At 60.0% G+C, this 20538-nt stretch overlaps 6 protein-coding genes across 6 annotated transcripts; 3 read left to right on the forward strand and 3 right to left on the reverse strand.

Moving 5' to 3' along the window:
• Positions 1-114: 114 nt before the first annotated feature.
• VTJ83DRAFT_4746 (uncharacterized protein) lies at positions 115-3384 on the reverse strand (the record flags this gene model as incomplete). Its single annotated transcript, XM_071011269.1, has 3 exons — positions 115-2059; positions 2130-3011; positions 3116-3384. 3 exons carry the CDS (start codon positions 3382-3384, stop codon positions 115-117), a joined length of 3096 nt encoding a protein of 1031 aa, XP_070866196.1.
• A 5547-nt stretch (positions 3385-8931) lies between these two features.
• VTJ83DRAFT_4747 (uncharacterized protein) lies at positions 8932-9700 on the forward strand (the record flags this gene model as incomplete). Its single annotated transcript, XM_071011270.1, has 4 exons — positions 8932-9013; positions 9052-9324; positions 9441-9621; positions 9649-9700. 4 exons carry the CDS (start codon positions 8932-8934, stop codon positions 9698-9700), a joined length of 588 nt encoding a protein of 195 aa, XP_070866197.1.
• Positions 9701-10382: 682 nt separating this feature from the next.
• Positions 10383-12518, forward strand: VTJ83DRAFT_4748 (uncharacterized protein; the record flags this gene model as incomplete). The annotated part of the gene is made up of 1 exon (XM_071011271.1): positions 10383-12518. One exon carries the CDS (start codon positions 10383-10385, stop codon positions 12516-12518), a length of 2136 nt encoding a protein of 711 aa, XP_070866198.1.
• A 427-nt stretch (positions 12519-12945) lies between these two features.
• VTJ83DRAFT_4749 (uncharacterized protein) lies at positions 12946-14731 on the reverse strand (the record flags this gene model as incomplete). The annotated part of the gene is made up of 4 exons (XM_071011272.1): positions 12946-13320; positions 13381-13462; positions 13536-13776; positions 13969-14731. 4 exons carry the CDS (start codon positions 14729-14731, stop codon positions 12946-12948), a joined length of 1461 nt encoding a protein of 486 aa, XP_070866199.1.
• Positions 14732-15888: 1157 nt separating this feature from the next.
• Positions 15889-17539, reverse strand: VTJ83DRAFT_4750 (uncharacterized protein; the record flags this gene model as incomplete). Its single annotated transcript, XM_071011274.1, has 3 exons — positions 15889-16086; positions 16160-17314; positions 17423-17539. The coding sequence occupies 3 exons, from the start codon at positions 17537-17539 to the stop codon at positions 15889-15891; spliced, it is 1470 nt and encodes a 489-aa protein (XP_070866200.1).
• A 1152-nt stretch (positions 17540-18691) lies between these two features.
• VTJ83DRAFT_4751 (uncharacterized protein) lies at positions 18692-19557 on the forward strand (the record flags this gene model as incomplete). The annotated part of the gene is made up of 3 exons (XM_071011275.1): positions 18692-18784; positions 18865-18947; positions 19029-19557. 3 exons carry the CDS (start codon positions 18692-18694, stop codon positions 19555-19557), a joined length of 705 nt encoding a protein of 234 aa, XP_070866201.1.
• Between the last annotated feature and the right edge of the window lie 981 nt (positions 19558-20538).

Genomic DNA, 20538 nt, shown 5'->3' on the forward strand with positions numbered 1-20538 from the left:
GCTGCATTATCCCCCAAAAGCCATACGCTGATCCCCCAAGCCATGCATTACCCTATCCATCATAAACCAAAAGCTCGCACTCTTCAACCCACCTTGATGCCCCACAACACCCCCTTAAGGAACGCTATGCCCCGCGTTCAGCTGGATGCAGTTGTTCATCAGAGTCGCGCCCTCATGCAGCAGCTCCCAGCGGGACTCGCTGAACGCTTCCTTGAGCACCATGAGGACGGCCGTGTTCTGGCTGATACCCTTCATGGCCTTCAGCTCCTCGGGAGACGAGACGTTGCCGTAGCGCAAGAGGTACTCCCGCATCATGCGCACCTTCTCCTGCTGCGTGGTCGGCACCGGGGCCGTCGGGCACGGCCCTTCGAGCGCAAATCCGTAGCACCACACCACCAGCGCCGCAAAGTAGAGCACCCATGGCCGGTTGAGCAGCACGTCGTCGCGTGCCGAGTAGGGCGGTTGGTCGTCGCGGCCGTAGCCCGCAGCATTGGCAGCGGCGGCCGAGCTTCCACCGACGGCGCTGCCGGAGAGGTCCGGAATCAGCACCGATTGCAGGAACTTGAGCGCGTAGTAGGTGGCGTCGCGGGCCTTTGCCGAAGGAGCCCATATGTCCTTCATGCGTCGCTGGGCGCTGTTGAGGTCCTGGGGCCCGATGGCGCGGCCGAGCAGGCGCTTGGCGCGGGCAAAGATTTGGCAGTCGACAATGTCGACGTGCATGGCCATGTGGGCCAGGTGGTGCAGGACGATGCGGCTCTCGAAGACGACGTTCTCCTCCTGCCGGCTCTGCTGCGGATCGTAGTAGGGGTCGGACGACAGATCGCCGCGACGCAGCAGCAGCGTCTTGTCGAAATCGCTCTTCCACGAGTCGAAAGCGCGCGTCAGCGTGCCGCGCCACTTGTCCCGGCCGCCCAGAGCCTGCGACACGCCGCCGCCCAGCGAGTTCACCTGCAGGTCGCGCTGGTTCATATGCCAGCTCACGCTGAGCAGGCCGGCCATGAGGATGGTGCGTCCGAACGAGTTGGTCTGCACCTCCTGGTTGCTCAGGGTGCGCTTGAGGCCCTCGAGGAACGAGATGGCCTTGTTGCCGCCCGCCATCAACTGCGATTCGATGCGCGCCACCTCGGGTCCGCTCGTCGCCTTCCACAGCTTGTCGTCGCACGGCAGAGGGAGCCGCATCTCGTGGGCCACCATGACGGTCGAGTGTCCAAACATGGTAGCGTGGATCGAGTCGATAACGAAGGCGGCAAATGCGGCGCGCCGTGTCGATTCGTTGGTGACCCAGTTGTTCCACCACTCCTCGGGAGTCATGGCGCCCGAAGTAGACGACTGGCGTGATCCGTTGGTCTTGTCGTCCCGGGGGTTCGGCGGCGAATCCAGGGCCGACTTGCCGATGAGCGCGCGACCGCGCCGCATGAGCGTGATGGTGGTTGCGTGGTGAATGTGCGCCCGCTCGTGAAGCTCTCGTGTCGAGTACATCTTCTCGTACAGCTCGAGCAGCAGCAGAGTCTGGAACACCCACAGCTTGGCCGGCGGCCGGCAGTTGGGGTCCTGGAACATCTCCCACCGCAAATGCCACGCGAGGAAGTTCGACAGCTGCGCCCCGGCCTTGGTCACCTTGGCTCCGTGCGCCTTGTCCAGACACGCCGCGCCGATGGTCATGATGGCGATGAGCAGCAGGTTGGGCGTCTTATCGGGAGAGAAGGTGGGCTTGTGCAGAATGGGGACCTGGTCGCTGAAGTGCACCCAGTACGATCCGATGTAGGCCTGCATCATCTTGCGGCTCAGCATATGAGAGTCGTCGTTGCGGTCGCCTTCGAGGATGGTGTCGCGCTGCCGCTCCACCGGCGCGTGGCCGTTCTCGTGGAATCGCTCCTTGATGAGCTCGAAAATCTCGGCGCTCTTCTCCTCCGAGATGACCGACTCGGGCAGGTTCTGGTCCAGCAGGCTCGTAACCGACATGACCTGCTGCGGCCCGGTTGCTGCGGGGAAGTAGCCCATCTGGCTCGGATCGTTACCATAGTATGCCGTGCCATACTGGTTCGAAAACTCGCCGTAGCTGGAAACAGGAAACGGTCAGTAAACGCCAAGGCATTGTCAGGCTTCAAGCTTCCGCTTCGAAAACTCACTTGTAGCTCTGCATCGGGACCCCCGTCAGGGGGGAGTTTTCGCCGTGCGTGTTGAACAGATAGGCCACAAAGTCCTCGGGGATGGCGACATAGGGTGACTTGTTGAGGATGCTGTCACTTCCAAACACGGGCATGGTTTGCTGCATGCTCATCTGGTCGAGAAGCATCATCTCGCCTGTCGATTGGGTCTGCTGGTCCGCGAACTCGCCCCCCGTAGATGCGGAGTACGACGCCTGGTCGTTCCGCGCCGTGGCAGCGGCCGAGGACGACGTGGCAAAGTCGGACGGCGGGAGGCTGAATGGAGGAAAGTTCTGCGGCGGTACGTAGGCCATGCCGCCGGCGGAGTGGGGCGTGTTGTGCGGCTGGCCGGGGAAGCCGTGCTGCGTGGAAACGGGGGACAGGACGCCGTAAGGGCCGACATTGCTTTGGATCGATGCGCGGCGCGGATCCGGCGACTGGTGCGCCCCCCGCTGGGCCAGGTGGACGAACCCCCCTTGGTCATGGTGCACGTAGTCGACGCCGTTGGCAGCGGCCCCGTTCGCATACGTGGTCGGCGGGGTGTTGCTGACGGGAGTATAGGGGCTTCCCATAACGTCCTTGGGCGAATGGTACTGGATGGAGAGCGAGCGGCCCTTCGTGTAAGCGGTGCCCGGGCGGTTTACCTCGGGCGATGCCGAGCCGGGGGACGCGAACGGCGGTCGGGTGTCCGTCACGGGGGACGTCTGGCTCAGCAGGGAGTCCTTGCGGTTCAAAGCCGAGCCCTTGGCCTGGTGGCGGTCCTTATGGCGGTTGCACAAGTCGAGCCGGACGAAGGTCCTCTGGCAGTCGCCGATGCCGCACTTGTAGACCTGCTTCGGGTTATGGTTCAGCTGATGGCGGTAGCTGGTGCGTGATGATGATGCGCGCAAGGGCGCGCGGCCTATGTTAGCGCTGGGTGCTCTGCGGTTGCTCCATCGGGCAGCGTGGTTGGGATCGGAGGCACGTACAGGTGCTCGGCTCTCGAGTAGCTCTTCCCGCAGCCCTTCTCCGGGCATTCGAACTTCTTGTCCAGCCCCTTGCGACTGCGCCGCCGCTTGCGAGCTGGGCCGTCGGAGTTGGACGAGTGAGCACCATCTCCGCCGCCGTCCCCGTCCTCGGCATCGTCCAGATCCAGACCGTCGATATCCTTGTCGTCGGATGCTTCGCGTTGGCCGGGCTCCCGCTTGGGCTCGGGTTCGATGCTGCCCGGGGACAGCGAATCAGCCAGCGGCGGCATTGCTTGAGCCGATCGCGAAGAGGTAGAGACGGAGTGCGCTTGAATATCACTTGGGTGGGAAGCGAGAACCGAAGCCATGCTCCCGACCGGCTAGTCCATCAGCCAGTGCCGGCGCCGGTTAGATGTGCAAGTAGGGAAGCCGATGCGGGCCTCCAAGAAACCCCGAGTTCTGCAGCCCTGGCGTGAGGTCGTGGGTTACGCGGCGGCGCCTTGTGCACCAAGTTTCTGGTGGCTCCAGCCGTGGGTGGGAACAAGCCGGCCGCAAGCAGGCGAAAGGATGCTCCAAGGGGGGGGGGGGGGTGCGGAGTTTAAGGCTCTGGTGGGCCGACTTCAGGAATGCGAGCACAGGTCTGGCAACCTATGCGGGGTGAGGATCCAGAGGAAGATTGTGGGTGAGACAATGTCGCGTATGCTGTGTACGATCGAGCAAACCCGAGCAGATGGAAACGGGGAAGAAGGCGTATGTGTGTGGGGGGAGGGGCTGGAGGCGCAACACCCCGTTTCCTCAACAAATCCTGAACCAGGCTCGCTTCTCTACCTCGCCGGACCGGATCTCGGACGGAGTCAAGGTACGGAGCTCATGGCCGATGGTCGAATGAACTCAGTACAGACTTGCGGTGACGCTGGAGCAGCGTAGGCGGGATCGGACGAGCACAGGACAACACAGCCAGAGCAGCAGCGGTAGCTGTCCGGCGCCTCCCGAAAAAAAGCCTCGATCGGTCCCGCGTAGCAACAAGAGCGGCGAGGGGGAGCTGGATGTATCAGGAGTGAAGTAAAAAAACAAAAAGTAGACAGGTGAAGAAGTCAAACTAAAACAAGGCCAAGAGGCGTAAGTCACAACGTGCAGAAGGAAGGGAAAAAAAAATCTAGATTGATGAAAACTACCGCAAACCGTGACGAGCGACCTCGCAGTCGGGAAAAGTCAAGCAAAAGGGAACGGAAGAGCGTCCATCAGCGGCGAGCGGGCGAGCCTTCGCGGGAAAATGAACGGAACGGTAACGCTAATAGCCTGGCACGCATTGGACTGATGAAAATGGCCTGAACAACCGAGAGGGGTTGGCGTGTGCAAAAAGGCCGGGGGTGCGGGCAGAGCCATGCCATCGATGGTGGGGAGAGGCAGAGGCCAAAATGTGGAGAGACAGCCACCGAGAGGGAAAAGCGTGAGAACGAGCGAAAGGTGTGAGCGTGAAAGGGTGTGAGAGTCGAGCGTCGGGAGGGTGTGAACCGACAACGCAACCCTGGGAAGAGAACGTGAAGAGGTGCGGAGCTGCACGCAAGGAAGCTGGGGACCGGATGCTCGGGTGGGGCTTGTCCTTCTCTGTTGACCAAGGTAGGCCGCCCGCGACAGGGGAGGAGGGGTTGGTGGTGGTGGCCGGGCCGGGGGGCAGAATGGGAAGGGGGGGGGGGTGGTGTGAGCGCCCAGATGCAGTTCATGGGGCAGGAGCACGGGGACGGGGCCAGGAGCAGGTGCATGAGACGCAATGAAGAGAAGGAACCGCAGAAAAATAAAAAGAAAAAAAAATAACATGGAATGGAAACGTCGCCAGGCAGGCCTGCATCTCGTCCATGGCCTTGTCTGTTTCTTGCCGGCCTTGCCCTCCATTCCAGCAGGCGCATGAACCGGCGACGGGACAATCACAAACAGCATCACACAACCAGGATCGAACTTTTGGGGCCGTAGCGAACCCCCTGCAGCCCCCGTTCCGGCTTGGGTTGCTTTCCTTCGCTTCCTTCTCTTCCCCCTCTCGGTTTCGATGGTAACGTAACGAAAGCATGGGGGTCCTGTCCGCTGCAGGGCTTTCCCGGGGATGCGCGTCGCCCCGTGTCAACCTGGATGGGCCTGGAGCTGTCAAGGGCCTCGCGCTGCTAGCTGCACGCTCGAAAACATGTCGTCCGCTTCACTCTCACACGTGGGAAGGCGGATCTGGCATGAATCCACGACGACACCGAAGCCCCCGATGGGAAGAGATGCACTCGCTGGATGGCCTGATTTCCCCACCGACAGTCTCGGTCCAAGGGGTGCCGTGCCTATGTCCAGCTCATGAAAAAAAAAGAAAAGAAAAGAACTTTATGCGCCGTAGGTGTATATACGCAGTAAGCTTTTGGCTTTGCATGACTGGCATGGCACCGTAATACCATGGCGGGCAATCTCCCCGGGCTGAGGAGCGGTGGGCTCGACAGCCATGGTCGACATACGCAAATCTTCCGTCCTCTGCCTCTCATGGACCAACCGATCGGCTTTCTAGGAAGACTGCGCGGGTGACAATTTGACTGGCGGGAGGGTGGGGGTCCCCAACAGCCTAATGTATAGGCCTCCTGCAGGTGACTTTTTCGAGAGGTTGTCCTGCTGCGGCCGAATCCAGCCAAGCGTCGCCTCCAACAGGCCCGAAGGGGGGGAGGGGGGGAGGGGGGGGGCGCTATGTACATACACGGTAGCGTGTTCCTTAACGCTCCCGCTTCGGTAACCATACACGCGGATACTCTCACACACAACCGTGCATTTGTGCGTGTATGTGTATGTACGTGTGTGTGTGTGTGTGTGTGTGTGTGTGTGTAGTAGTATGGGCGTGGGTGTGTCCGTGTGCGTGCGCGCTCGGGCTGGCCGATGCTTGCCGCCCTTCGACACCCAACAACAAAGTGGGAGGTTCCGGACTGCGGACAACGCCGTGGCCGGTCTTCGCCGGTTGGGTCGGTTGACTTATGGAGGGTGCCGCGTCGGGACGTGAGTACGCACAGCTTCCTGCTGCCATCTCGGTACCCGGCGGTGTGTCTTTTACGGATACCGTGCCAGCTCCAGGTTAGGTATGCTATGGTAACAGCAGACCCAACATCGGCTGGCCCCTGTTCTTTTGTCGGTCGTTCTGGGGATCTCATGAGATGGCCATCCCAGCTCAGAGAAGCGGGGGCCCCGTGGACACGGCGGCAACAGTCGTCTCCCTGCCCCAGGCCTTCCAAACGTATGGGACGGACCAACCGCTGGGACCTCGGTACCTCTGCACTTGGGACGAGGGGGATGAGGTGGCGATGGTGGAATGGAGGTGTTGAGGATTTTGGCTCGCCCTGCAGACGCGCCCTGCAGCAGCGAGCCTTTTTTTCCAAGTCAGGGCCGATGCGCGGCAAAGATTGGGACTCGGTACCGTTGCGGAGGGTCGCAGCCATGCCTGACTGCAACCTCGGGAGCTGTGATCCTGAAATCCAGGGACCTGCCTCTTCGATGGCGCGGCGCTGCCCTCCCCCTCTCTTCCGAAGCTTCGAGCCACGCCATACCGTTTGCCCCGTCGCTGTGGCATTTTGTATGTGTTGGTGATCCTTGCGGTCGGCCCTCTGCTCCGACATTCCAAGAAACGAGGTCCGAGGCCTGGATGCTTCTGGCCTCTGGATGTGCCAGCCTCTCTTTGAGGCTGACCCGAAACCTGCGGCAGACTATTATAAAGTGGCGTCGTCGCCGGCTCTGGGTCTCGAGTTGGTTTTTGTCACCCTTCGCAGCGCTTCCCCCCCCCCCCCCCTCCCCCCATTGTCGATCGGCGACAGAAGGCAGCAAAAGCGGGGCCGGGCGTGGACGTCGAGCTAAACCTGAAGAAGCAAGGAACGTGTGGGGTTAAAAGAACATCGAGATGATTGGATGGCTGTTGGACATGGATACCCAGGCTTCTCGTCTGCTCATCATCTCTTCAACGCTGGTTGGCTGGCCTTTGAAGCCTTGTCCACAATACTGCGTGCTGAACAATGGGATTCTTCTCGCAGCGGAGAACGTGAGACGGCCGAGCTGTGGCAAGCGACAACAACTGAGCCCCCGTCCCCTTGTGATGGAAATACGTACGCAGTACATACGGACGAACGATGAGCAGGGTGGTATCTGCCGTCTCCCCGAGCTGAAGCTGAAACCATGCTTTCGGACCAGTCCATGTGTCCTGCAGAGGAGCGTAATCTGCCAGCTGCCCAGGACAGGCAGAGCTTTCCTGCCAGGTCCATCCGGCTCGCTCGCCTACTTGTATAGTATAGTATATACGTACCCAGGCTGGAGCCTCTTATCAGCCGTGATTCTTCAGGTTGCGTTAACTTTAAGTACGAACCCTGCCCGATGAGGACCAAGTTGAACCTGGTTCGCATCTTGACTCGTTAGCCCCAGACTTCTCGCCACCCTTGGACACTACGGAGTAACCAGAAGACGAGTTGAAGCCAGAAACAGTCGCCGACCTGCCAACTGCCAAGAGGCAAGCCAATAGAACGCCTCACGTGCCCTGCTTACAGAAACCATCCCGCCGGTGCAGCCAGATTTGGGAGGCGACAAGGTGGCTCGTCTCGAACCTCACCCCCGGAGTCGTCAAGTCAGGTCAGAGGCGGCGCTAGCGTGGGGTGCGGCGTGGGGAGATCGGCCAACACCCTGTCCCATGCCGTTGAAGGGCGTGGGGTGGGGGTACATCATCATCATCCTGGTTTCGTTGAAACGCATCACGCGGGGCAGACCCTCGGTGCTAAATGGAATCGTCGGCTTTGCCTCCGAGGGGTCCAATCCGGGCATTTAGCTGCCCTGCAAAACCCCTCGGGGAATCAAATCGAGATGACGAAGCTGGCCCGACCCGTTTGGTTGACCGATTCCCGTGTATTCCTCGGCCGTTGAACATCGACGCGAATGCGTCGTCACAGTAAGTGACAAGTCGAGACCAGAGTGCCTGATCAACCCCCCAGGACCTACATGGTCTGTGAAGAGCGCCTGTCCCGAATCGAGGTGAAGAACTACCCACGCCAAAACCACCAAGGATCGGCTTCCAGACTCCTGAGAACTCCGCAGACCATCGTGGGCTGATACGACTTTGTCCCGAGACTGACGCCCACTCGGGTTCATCGAACACTGGTCGAAGAGGGGGTGGTGAGCGACTACGGATGTTCACCCCGTAGTGAGGGAGCGATTCGGGCATTCGCTCTACGATCCCCTGAAGGCGCGCATGCTGCATCTTCGGAGGCTTCTACGAACCACTGGATTACTCGGGTACAAAGCTGCTCATCTGGAAGTTTCCAATGTCCGCCTCATGGTCTGCATTGACATTTCTTGCGACTCGAGATTCGCATCTGGCGATGTCTTGCGGCTGAATGAAGCCCGGTGATAAAAATAGCCTTCATGGGCAAGGCATCGGCACCGGAGGGGATGGTCGCCTGTTCTCCGTTCATAACCCCTCCCTTCCCTCCGTGCTTTGAGGCAGTTTGTTCGTCCAGGAATAACCGAAAGCTTTGCCAAAGGCGCGTCCTTGTCCATAAGCGTGTCGGCTCGCTGGAACTTTGCTTGCTGGCCAACAGGACATGATCTTGTCTCCCTTGGAGGGGGGCTGTGTGGCGCAGCCAGGCGCGTCTGAACCATCAGCCGGCGTTGCGGGGGACGCGGACCGCGAGGCTGCTCCCCTCGAGCCTTGCCGGCGCCGCGCGAAGAGGAAGGATGTGCCGCTTTACATTGAGGTTAACCCTGTCTCGAGCACCAATGAACAATGCGTAGTCTACGCAGCGGTTGAGACATCAGGCCTACTGAACTCTGCTCCATTGACACCATGACCGATGTTGCGGGGCTTGTCGTGGGCATCGCTGCTCTGTGGTAGACAGCTGTCGCCGTTTATGATTTGGTCGATTCCCCGCGGTCGTTCGGCATCGACTCCGAGATCCTGAACGTCAAGTTTGAGGTCGAGCGTGTCCGTTTGCTTAGCTGGGGAGACAGCATTGGCCTCCAGAGCGTCCTGCTCTCCGGCAGCCCATCTACGTCTTCGGTGAGCCCACCCGCCGGGGAACAAAACCCGACATTGAGCCGTATCCCGCACCCGAAGCCAGCCCATCCACGCCTCGCCCACCAGGAAGTACGGGACGCGGTTATCCGCGTCCTCGGCTGCATTCAGCATGTATTCGAAGACACGAACCGCCTACAGGAGCGATACGGACTCCAGCCCGCCAAAGCTCGTCCTTGAGGAGGGCTCGGGATCCCTGGAGGGCACGGCGGCGCTCCCACCGCAAAGATGGCGAACCCTACAGGGGGTTTTCAAGCGCGCTTATGATACCATGCGTCGGATCGCGAGGGAACGACAACAAAACACGCCGCTCGCGCGCAGAACGGTGTGGGCGGTGCGTGACCGCAAAAAGTGTTTGGACCTCGTCGCGGAATTGCGCGGCTTCAACGACAGTCTCGACAGCCTCTTTCCTGACGCCCGCGAGCAGGCGGCCAAGGCGATGCGGCAGGACATCGACGCCTCGGAGTCGGTGCGGGAGCTAACGCTGCTGGAAGAGGCAACGGCAGGCGAGAACGAGGTATTGTCAGAGCGTGCGAGCATGCGGCTAGAGGAGTTGGGAGTGTCGCCGTCCTCCAGGATCGAGCTCGAGTCCGTATTGTCAGGTTGCACGGCCGTGAGCGATTCCAGCGCCGAAATCGCCACATATAACGCCAACGGGAGACGCAAGGAGGCACGCAAGGAGATTCAAGCGCAGGATCAAGCAGGTGGCGGAACGGTCGAAACTCAACGATATGAGATGACCGTGCTGGATTACTGGTTTAAAGACCTTGACATATTGGTCGCGAAGAACGCCGGTCTCCTTATCACCGGCATCCTCGGCCCATCCCCAGGCTCTTCCCGCATAGAGACCTTTGTCAAATGGGAAGGGGTTGAGCAGACTTGGGAGCCATTCTGTATGGAGATGAACTCCAAGTGTACAGACACAGCCCATGGGGATGCGGTTAGGTCGCATGCAGCGCATGGCAACTCGCAATCCTTTTTTTTTTTTTTTTTTTTCATTCTTTGTGCCCCAATATCATGGCGGCATGGCGATGTTGGTGACTGACAAGTCTTGTAGAACTGTACAATAACAACAGGTTCTTCAGCAAGCCTCGGTGGTTCGACACAGACAACTTCTTCCCGCTTGATCCCGAGTGCCATCCCGACTTGGAGAGCATCCATCCGGGAACCGTCACCGTAGAGGGCCTTGGGATCGAGTGTTGGGCATTTCTGAACACCAAGCAAGAGCCGATGACCACCTGCGTCAACTACAATGAGCTGTCCTCGAGCAGGGTGGCGACAATTCTGCGTCGGTTGAACGACTTTCAGATATATTATCCACAGGACCCTCTACGAAACGCGATCGAGATACGCCTGCACCTGGATGAGCTTGTCGGCATTCCACCCACCTGTCGCAAAACTAGAAACCCGGAGAGAAACCTGGACATTCTCATCGAAGATCTCTGCAGGCAAGTAAACCTCAACGACATGTTCGTCGACTTCCGGGAGATGCGCAGCATCACCAAGCTCTTGCTGGGAGGCCAGAATGGGGACCGCGTTCCCCTCTGGAACCTCCTCCAACAAACCATCCTAAGCTGGGAGTTTGCGTTGAGACTTCCGCACGTATCCTCCCATCTCTTCCTCCGAGAACATAGCGAACGGATTCTTGCCAGTCTCATTATTTCCGATCGGTGGCTGAAGCATGTTTGGATTTCTCTCAGAGAGGAGAAGATTTCCACCCATGGCGCGAAAACGCCCGAGACGGCCGAACGAAAAGCCAAAGCAAAAACGTTCAAGGAGATTGGCAACGAAGCCCGGAAACGGGGGGAATATCAAAAGGCTGTGGATATGTACACCGAGGCCGTGAACATCGATCCGGCCAACGCCGCTTATCGATGCGACCGATCAGCGGCGCTCATCATGATGAACCATGTTGATGAAGCCGAAGCAGACGCCTCCATCGCGACCCGGTTGGGCCCCATGAACGCCGAGGCATGGTCACGCCTCGGTATGGCCGCCCTCAAGCAGGGCCATGGCAAGCGAGCCAAGCAGGCGTATGAGACAGCACTGAAGATGGCCGGGAACGACGCCTCCTCGGCCATGCGCAAGGGGCTTGCTGATGCCGAAGCAACCATCGAAGAGGCCGTCACCGCCATCCGCTCGGAGCCTGACCCGGTGAAGGCGCACTTCTTGCGGTCGGCCTGTCTCAACGAAGACTGGCATCCTACGGGCAAGGAGATTGCGGCGCGCTCACTTGTGCACCAACAGCAAGCGGAAGGACTTCTTCTCTTTGCCGAGCGAATCAAGTGGCCCTTCATCCAAGAGACACGCGACACCGCCGAGAGCGCATACGGTCGCTTCCTCGGTGGCACCGCAATAGACTGGCACTTGAATGACTGGCTTCATGGCCTCACGCTTCCAGGGAAATGGTGCGCCTGGAAAATCATGTCGGCTCTGATCGTCTGCACCCCAAGCATTTGCAAAGACTTGGGCCTTGGCCCAACCTTCGAGTGCGGCCTGTCGTTGCCTACCCGCTCATACTGGCGGGCCAGGACGGTGCTGGGGCGCGTGTTAGGATGTCTTCCAGACGTCACATCCATCTGTGGCTGGATCGGGCCCTGCCCGCCGGTTCGGTTTGAGCCTCCGCTGCCTGCGAAGCCACGCCACGTCGGCATCAAAACCCGGGGCGTTTCTCCTGTTGAGCCGCCCCGGGACCACTTGGACGCTGCTCCCCGCCCAGCGGTCAGCCGTCCAGCGCCCGTCAGAATCATGCAGGAGGAGATGGACTCTTTCTTTGCCGAGGGCGTAGACCCATTCCGGCGGATTGGTCTGAAACCGCCCGAACACGACACCAGCGTGTATTCCATCGAGTCCATCAGGCTCGCAACGCTGCCTGGGCAGGCTCAGGCTGAGATTGGGCGCCGAGCCGCTTCTGCTGCAGCGCATGATGTCGATGCCGAGCGTCTCGCCGAGGGCAGGGCCGGGTTTCGCGCCAGCATCGTCTTCCGACGCGACGATAACGCCGCCAACCCCGTCGCCTACACGCTGTACACCAACCCCGTCTTCGCCCATCTGCCCCCGTGCTTTTTCGGCCACGCCGGCCACCGGATTCCCGCGCAGGACCTGGAGCAGTATCAGAACGTTTGGCCCGTCGACAAGCTTCAAGAGCACACGGTCGAGGCCGACCTCGGGCAGAACGACGGCGAGGCACGGGTGATGGTGATCAACGCCACCGGGAAGGGAGCCGAGGTGGCGGCGCGGGCGTGGTGTGCAGAACGCGGCCGCAACGCGGCCATCCGGCGGGCCGGAGGGCCTTGTTTTGCTTGTTCGGTCAGGGCGGCTTCAAAGAGCGGGTTAAGGTTGGGAGTGTTGATCTGGACCGACTGAACGGTTTGTTGCTGTGTTTTCCATGTCCAGTGGTGTTTGTTTTCATGTAATACAGCAGCAATCTCTGGGAGGATCCGACTAGGCGCTCCAGGGCTGGGTTCTTCAGCATCAACCAGCTGAGAAAACAAGAGGAAACAGACATACCCGTTCCTTTCCCAACACCATGGCCGCCTCGAAAGACGCACCCCCTTCTCTTATCTTGTCAGCCCCAAGGGCGTCATCTCCCTAGAATCCATGGCTCCCAACCCTCTCTTGATGCACGTTGACAGGCTCTCTGTATGCTACCAGCCACCCCCGTCTATTTTACACAAGCACCGTAGATGCTCGCTCACACTTGGCATCCGGACGCCTGGCCTCCCGCCTTCACCAGAAGGGCATCCTAGAGCTCAAAAACAGCAGCAGGGACCCCTCCTCTGCCATCGCTGCGTCACAAGTCGACCACCGTAATCGGGTTCTTCAGCACGCCGCTGTCCCCATACATCAAGGCCGCGTTCACCATCAACCCGCCATTGTTCGTCCCCGGCCCGAGCATGATCCACTTCCACAGGATGTTGGCGATGCCGTGGCGCACCATGTCCCAGACATCAAGCCAGTGGGGGCCCGGCAAGAGGAGCTCGCGCAGCGGGCCGCCCTGGGGTCGCCGTGACATGATCGCCTCGTAGGCCCTCTGGCACTCGTCGTAGTAGACGGGCTCGGCGCCGTGGGCGTGGTGGACGTGCCCGAAGACGTGAAGGCGCGGCTTGACGCGCCAGACCTCGTCGAGGAGCCCGGCACAGCCGAGGCCGAGGTCGAGGTGGTGAGCCTGCGGTCTGCGTCAGAAAAACACGGTTTGCCTCTCGTTCGTTTCGGGGGTGACACGTACCGGCGGCGTGTGGGTGACCAGGACATCCGTCTCGTCGGGTATCCTTCTGTGCCATGGATGCCGCCGACGGGGATACGACAGCCTTTGGAGACTCGTCAGCAAAGAACCCAGAAAGCAACCCACTGGTTTGGGAGCGAGGAGAGGACGAAGCTCACGCGTGGCCTTCGCCGAGGTCCGGGACGGCACCCCATCCGTATACATTCAGACGTCTCCCGCCTTGGAACCGCAATTCCACGGCGCGGTCGCAGAGATACTCGATGCCATCCCAGTTGACTTCCTGCTGCTGCTGCTGTTGTTGTTGTTGCTGCTTCTCCTGCTCGCTGAAGTCCTTCTCCCCGTTTTCGTGCCGATCCGCCGAGGATGCCTTCTTTTTGAGACTCTTGTCCAGGCAGAGATCTGAAGCGGGGGGATGATCAGGCCAGCCTTGTCAGCGACGTCATCAAGCCTCCTCCGGGAGCCAACGATTCCATGAACAGAATCCGCACAGCACAAGGCGGCCCCCAAACATAGCCGCCGCGCAAGCCAGGTCGGCAACCTCGCGACGCGGTCGACAAAAGAAAAAGGGGCAGCCGGGAGACAGAAACGTACCGTGATTACCACCCACCACGACCTTCCACGGATGCGGCAGACTCTTCAGCCAGTCCACCTGCCTTTGGACCTCGTCGACGGACCCGCCGACGGTCAAATCCCCGCAGTGGATAAGCAGGTCCCCGTCAGGCACCGCCTCGGGAGGGAGGGCGAGGTTGTGCGTGTCTGAGAGGCACACGACGCGGATCGGCCGGCGGGGGCCGCGGGCTCCTCTTGTCTCGCTCGTTGCCGAGCCCGATTCCGAGCCCGACACCGACGGCGGTCCCCGCGGGCCCGACCGATCCGCCCCCTCTCCCTCGCTCTCTCCGTCCCGAAGCACCGGCGCCCCGTCCACCCTTTCGGCCGTCTCGGCCGTGCTCCCGAACCCCAACGACGCAGGCAGCCTTAGCAGCGGCTGCAGCCCGGGGAACCGGTAGTACTCGCGCAGCCCGCACCCCGAAGAAGACGACAGGGAGAAGAAGGAGGAGGAGGAGGAGGCATAATGGTGATGAAACCACGGCCTCCCCTTCCCGCACCCGCAGTAGTAATACGCCCTCCCCACGCCGGCCATGCGGCCCGCGTCATCCTTCAGGGGCGCGGGGGGAGGCGAGGGCGGATGGAAAGGACACCCCCGCAGCGGGAGCAAGACGTTCCGGTACAGCAGCGCCGCGAGCCACTGCACGGGGGAGTAGAGGATCCAGTCGAGAGGGGTGCGCGGGGCCCAGGGGCTGGAGCGGCGCAGGCGGAGGAAAGCGAGGAGGGAGTGTAGGCGGGCGAGAAGCATGGTCCTAGCTGCTGCTTGTGTCTGGTATTTCCCTTTTCTACCTCCTCGCTGCTTGGTGCATCGTTTGGTTTCTTATTATTTTTTTTTAACGAGACAGCCCGAGAATGAGTTGGGCTGTGTTGGGTCCTGAGAGAGGATGCCGGGAGGCGGCTGATATCCGAGAAACAGGTGATACGTTGTGGTAAGATACCAGCGAGACCGAAAAAAAAAAAAGAAAAGAAAACAAAAGTGTGAGAAGATGGGAGTTAAAAAAATAAAGATTGAGAGATGAGCGTCAAGAACACATGGTAATTAGATATTATTTTTTTCGGTGAGCTTGATGAGAGTTGAAGAGGATGTTACTGTTCTGAGAATTTGTTTCTTGTCCGCTGTTGCGTAGTGTGATTAAAGTTTAGCGCCAGGTTTTGTTGTCGGTTGACGTAACTGGAACCTCGTACCCCTGAATGAGCAGAAGGATCAGCATCAGGCCAGGTCACAACGGCACGCTGACTCGTGCAAGATTGGGGGCTCAACGAGGTTCCAGTTCCTGACCTATTATACCAGGGTGAGCATCTTCCGGGTTCATGTTTCTTTTCTTTTTTTTTTTTTTTTTTTTTTTTTTTTTTTTCGTTTGTGTTTTCCCATGTGGTTGTTCTCAGGATGAGGATGCATTGTAGGTGGTTTCGTAGTCCGTCCGCCCATGGAATCACCATCCTCTCATTTCCAGCGTGGATGACTTTTTTCTCTAATATATACTTACACGCGACCGTTACCTTTTCGGCAGCTCACAGTGTACGGAACAGCGACCCAACCCAGCAGAGTTTCAGGCGTCAAGACACCTCTCGGTAACCATGGTCGTGACGGACATTTCTATTACTTCATTTATGCCGACACAGAGCCAAGCGCCCATCAACAGAACAACCTCCCATCCACACACCTCCCAAGCCAGGAAACCCAAGAAGTCTACCAAAACCATCGCCTTTCGTACATCTGCCGCTCCCATGCGCGACCTCCTCGCCAGCAAACCATCGCACGCATGACAATGTGACATGAAAATGCGAAAGAGGCGAAAGCAGCCGTGTTTCCAGGAGAAGCCAACCCTCCCTCTGAGCCAAGCTCATCCATCTATGCGTTTTGTTGTGTGTGTGTATTCGTCTGTGCCATGATCGGTCTCGCGACTACGCAGAGGCCTCGACCTCCTTGGTCTCCTCGGCGGCCTTGTCGTCCAGGGCAGCCTCGGCAACCTTCTCGGTCACCTCGGCGACCGCCTTGTCCGTCTCGGGGGCCTCGGGCTTGTTGGCGGTGCCGTTGCCCGAGGCCTCGGCAGCCTCCTCGGCCTCGAGGCGCTCGATCTCCTTCTTGGCCTTCTCGATGTTCTGCGCAGAGCAACGTCAGCAACAAAAAAAAAAAAAAAAAGGCTGTGATAACAAGGCAAAAACGTCGGCCTACCTTGCGGGTCTGCTCAGGCTGGTCGGCCTTCCACTGAGCAATCTTGGCCTTGACCTTCTCCAGCACCTGAGGAATGTCGGCGGCGCTCATGGGCGGGTTGACGCCGAGGAAGGCGCAGTCGCCGATGACGGACGGCGGGACGTTGAACTTGGCCTCGGGCGGGGCGGCGGCGCCCTTCTTGCCCTTCTTGCCCGTCTTCTTGGCGGGCAGGTAGTCGTCGTCGCGGTCCTCCTTGCGCACGAGGCGCATGCCCTCGAAGCCCGAAGCGTCCACCTTGCGCTGCGGGGCGGCGGCGAGGCCCTTGTCGGCGAGCAGGGGGCCCTTCTCCTCGGAGACGTAGGACGGGTCGAGGAAGCGGGCCAGGTTGTGGGCGCGGCGCAGCTCCTCGGCGTAGGCGGGCTCGCTGGCCTCGGCCAGGAGCTCCTTGGCGCGGGCGAGGCGGCGCTCCTTGGCGATGCGCTCGCGCTCGAGGCGCTCCCGCTCGCGGCGCTTCTCGCGCTGCTCGCGCTCCCACTGCTGGGCCGCCTTGCGCTGGGTGTGGTAGTCGTCCTTGTGCTTCTTGAGGGCGGCCCAGGTGGACTGCTGCTTCTTGTACAGGTCGTCGCGCTCCTTGCGCAGCTCCGTCAGGTTCTTGCGGGCCGAGTCCTGCTCCTCCTTGAGGGCGTTGAGCTCGGCCTGCAGCTCGTCGTACCGGGCGCTGAGGGCCTTGGCCTCCGGGTTGTCCATCGACTCCTTGACCTCCTTGATCTTGGCCTTGAGCTCGTCGATGGCCGCCTGCTCGCCGTCGAGGCCCGTGAAGGTCTTGCGCAGCTTGCGGAGGCTCGTCACCTCGGCCAGGGCCTTCTTCTCGTCCACCAGCTTGAGCTTGCCGCTCTCCACCTCCTGCTCGAGGCTCTTGATCTTGGCGTCGATCTCCTCGGCGCTCTTGTAGGGAACCTTGGCCCGGGCGGCCTTTTGCTCCGAGATGCGCCGCCGCAGCTGCTCGTCCAGCTGCTTGAGCTGGTTCGCCTTGCTGTTGCGGTCCTGCTTGCCGGCGCCCTGCTTGGTGCGGATCTCGTTCAGCTCGGCGATCAGCTCCTGGCGGCGCTTCTGGGCCGGGCTCGCCTCGCCGTTCTTGCCGGGCAGGGCATTCTCGAGCTTGGCCTTGACGGCTTGCTGTCGGGACACCCGAAAGGTTAGCACGGGGATGCATCGGCGCGGAAGCAAGCCGGACGCGAGCGGCACGAGGCCGACGCGCCCGGCCGGGGGAGAGGGACGACTCACAAACTGTTCCAGGGCCTGCTTGTGCTCCTTCTCGAGCCTCTCGAGCTCCTTCTTGAAGGCGGCCTCATCGGGCTTGACGGGCTTGGTGGCCGGGGCGGGAGCCGCGTCGGCAGACATGGTGGGCGAGGGGGAGAGGTTCCAAAAGGAAGGCGACCGGGAGACTGGCGAAGAGGAATACCGAGGGCGTCTTTGCAGACGGGGCTCGGTCAGTGGGAGGGGTGGGGGAGGAAGAAAAAGGCCGATCGAGGTATTTTCAGTATATACGTAGATCAAAGGCCGACGGGCAAGGGGCGGAGTGGACACGACCCGGCAAAGAAGCAACGTCCTCCTGAAGGCGTTGGGCGGAGAGTGGATTGTGTGTCAGGTAGCGGGCACCGCTGCTTCATCCACAGCGCAAGGTCAATAATTTTTCCAATCAACCGGTCGTGTCCTTTCCTCTAGACGGCACATGCTCTTAACGGGGGAGAAGGGGGGAGCCGCGGGCTGGGGATGGGCCGTGGGCGGGTCGTGTTCCACACCGTCCTGTTGGCTGACTTGCGCATACAGAAGCACAGTGTAGCTCCCTGACCTGTGGGGCCTGGCTGGGGTCCCGCTTAGGTATTTACCTAAGGTAGGTAGGTAGGTAGGTAGGTAGCTAAGGTAGGTTACCTACTGTGTAGGTAGTAGTAAGCGTAGGTAGCTCGGGCGTATTGGTCCTGGGGATGACAACAGGAAAACAAAAGGCCATGCTTCTTCCATTCAATCGATCCATCAATTCTTTGTGTGTTTGCATGTCTGTCGGTTGTTTGCTTGTTGTTTTCTTTTTTTCTCTTTCTTGGAAATGGGGACATTTGTTGTGACAACGTGTTTTCGTCTACGCACGCTACGGCGATAACTATCAGCAAGACAAGTCCAATTCCCCCCGTTAATGCTATCCCCAAAGATAGCTAACGGTCTGTTTCTATGCACCAATCCAAAGCCAAGATTCCGCCCGCCCCACATCGAGTTCGGGCCCGCCCCACATCGAGTTCGGGCCCGCGCCCCCGTCGCGTGGGCCCCGTCCGAACCTGGGACCCGCATTTTTTTGGAGGCCGATGCGCCGCCAGATCTTTCAGCATTTCATCCACGGCCTCTCTCCATCCACGACGCCATCGACATCAGCCGCTATCCATCCCACCTCCCTCCCCCCTCCCCTCTCCCATCAACCACCTCGACCTCGACGGCAACGCCTCCGACCCGCGCCGAGCGTACCGCCCTCTCATCGACCCTGTCCGACATCGACCGCCCGCAATGGAGGAGGAAACCAACGCCGGCGCCTTTGCGAAGGAGGTGACGCGGCTCTGGCGCGCCTGGCGCACCGTCCACGAGATGGTCCAGGACAGGGTATGCCGAACTCCCGGGCTCCCAGGCCGCTGCGGCGCATGCTTGTCGGTGAAGCGGGCTGACTCTGATGCCTCGTCCAGGGCTACGAGCTTGCCGAGGAAGAAGTCAAGATCTCTCTCGACCGCTTCCGCGAAGAGTACACCAACGCCGACGGCAGTCCCAAGTAAGCCTCCGTCTCTTCCAGCTTTGACACCTCCTCCGTCCAGGGCATCCCGCCTGACCCGGCGTCTCTTGCCACCTCCAGCCGTTCCAAGATGCAGTTCTCGGCCCGCCCGTCCGAGGCCATGATCAAAAAGTTCACCCCGCCACCAACCCCCTCCAACCCCGACCCGGCCCCCGAGTGCGGCACCATCTGGGTCGAGTTCTGCCCCGAGAAGGGCTCCATCGGCATCTCGGTCATGAAGAAGTTCGTCGAGCACTGCGCCAGCAACAACTTCAAGGCCGGCATCCTCGTCACGCACGCCGCCCTGTCCGCCCAGGCCCGCAAGGTCATGTCGGTCACGTCGCAGTTCACGCTCATCGAGTGCTTCCTGGAGGAGGACCTGCTGGTCAACATTACGCACCACGAGCTGGTGCCCAAGCACGTGCTGCTGAGCCGCGAGGAGAAGGCGGCCCTGCTGAAGCGCTACCGCCTCAAGGAGACCCAGCTGCCCCGCATCTTGTCCAAGGACCCCATCGCGAGGTACTTGGGCCTGAAGAAGGGCCAGGTGGTCAAGATTATCAGAAACAGCGAAACGGCGGGGAGGTACGCGAGCTATCGGCTCTGCGTATGAACGGTGAGGGGGGGGAGTTTCGGGCGCGTTGGAGGAGGAAGAGAAGAAGAAGCGGCGACATACTTGCTGTGCTGGCCGCGGGGGAGGACGGGTCCGGATGCACATACATGGTTGGGTGCGCTTCGACGGAGGAGATCTTGACACACTCTCTGGTAGCGCCCCTCTCTGCCGGTGGGTTCAAACTCAAAAGGGCGTCTTTTGTTTTCGTTTTCTAGGTTGGCACGGCTTTGCATGGTTGTTATTGTATCTAGTTCAGGGCGTTTGGGGAGATACAGGGTTTCCAGACGAGGGGGAGGACGGCTTGGTCGTCGTCCTGGGACTTGATATCTCGAATCTCTTGTGCCGATGGCGTGGAAGAAGGAGAACCTGGGGACGGGCCGAAATGCCCGCAGAGGTGGTGGTGGTGGTGGTAGTAGTAGACAATGTTGAAAGGGATGACTATGTCGCTTGTGGATCGTTATCGTTGGCCAAGGGCACGCTTGACGCGTTTTGTTTCGCGCATGCATGCGACGGTTGCTTCATACGACCATGTCTCGCTTCGCATCGATCCCGTATTAGCTCCTATATGGTGCCATGGAGAAGCCACTTTTGAACAAGAAAATCGGTAGAAAACCTTTCTCTTTTTGAAAAAAAAAAAAGAAAAAAAGAAAAAGAGCAGGATATCTGTGGTTCCCTTCACACCTTGCGCCCAAGGCCCGCCCAAGGCCCGCCAAACTATCCGAGCCAACTCCAAAACACCGTTTCGTCTCTTCATCGAAACAAAAACCCCAGGTATCCTCTGCCTCATCTATCCCGTGGAAACCGGAGCATCCCGTTCAACCTGTAAACGCCGTGGGTATCACAATCCTATCTGCCTCCTCCTCCCTCTCCTCCCCCGCCCGCCCCTGATCTCCCAGAAACGATGGATGGCGCGAGCGCGAAGCCGTGTAAGTACAGAAACCAAGATCAATAATAATAATAATATAGATAGAAAACAAATGG

This window comes from Remersonia thermophila, chromosome 4 (assembly GCF_042764415.1).
Source record: "Remersonia thermophila strain ATCC 22073 chromosome 4, whole genome shotgun sequence".
Classification (NCBI taxonomy): Eukaryota; Fungi; Ascomycota; class Sordariomycetes; order Sordariales; family Chaetomiaceae; genus Remersonia; species Remersonia thermophila.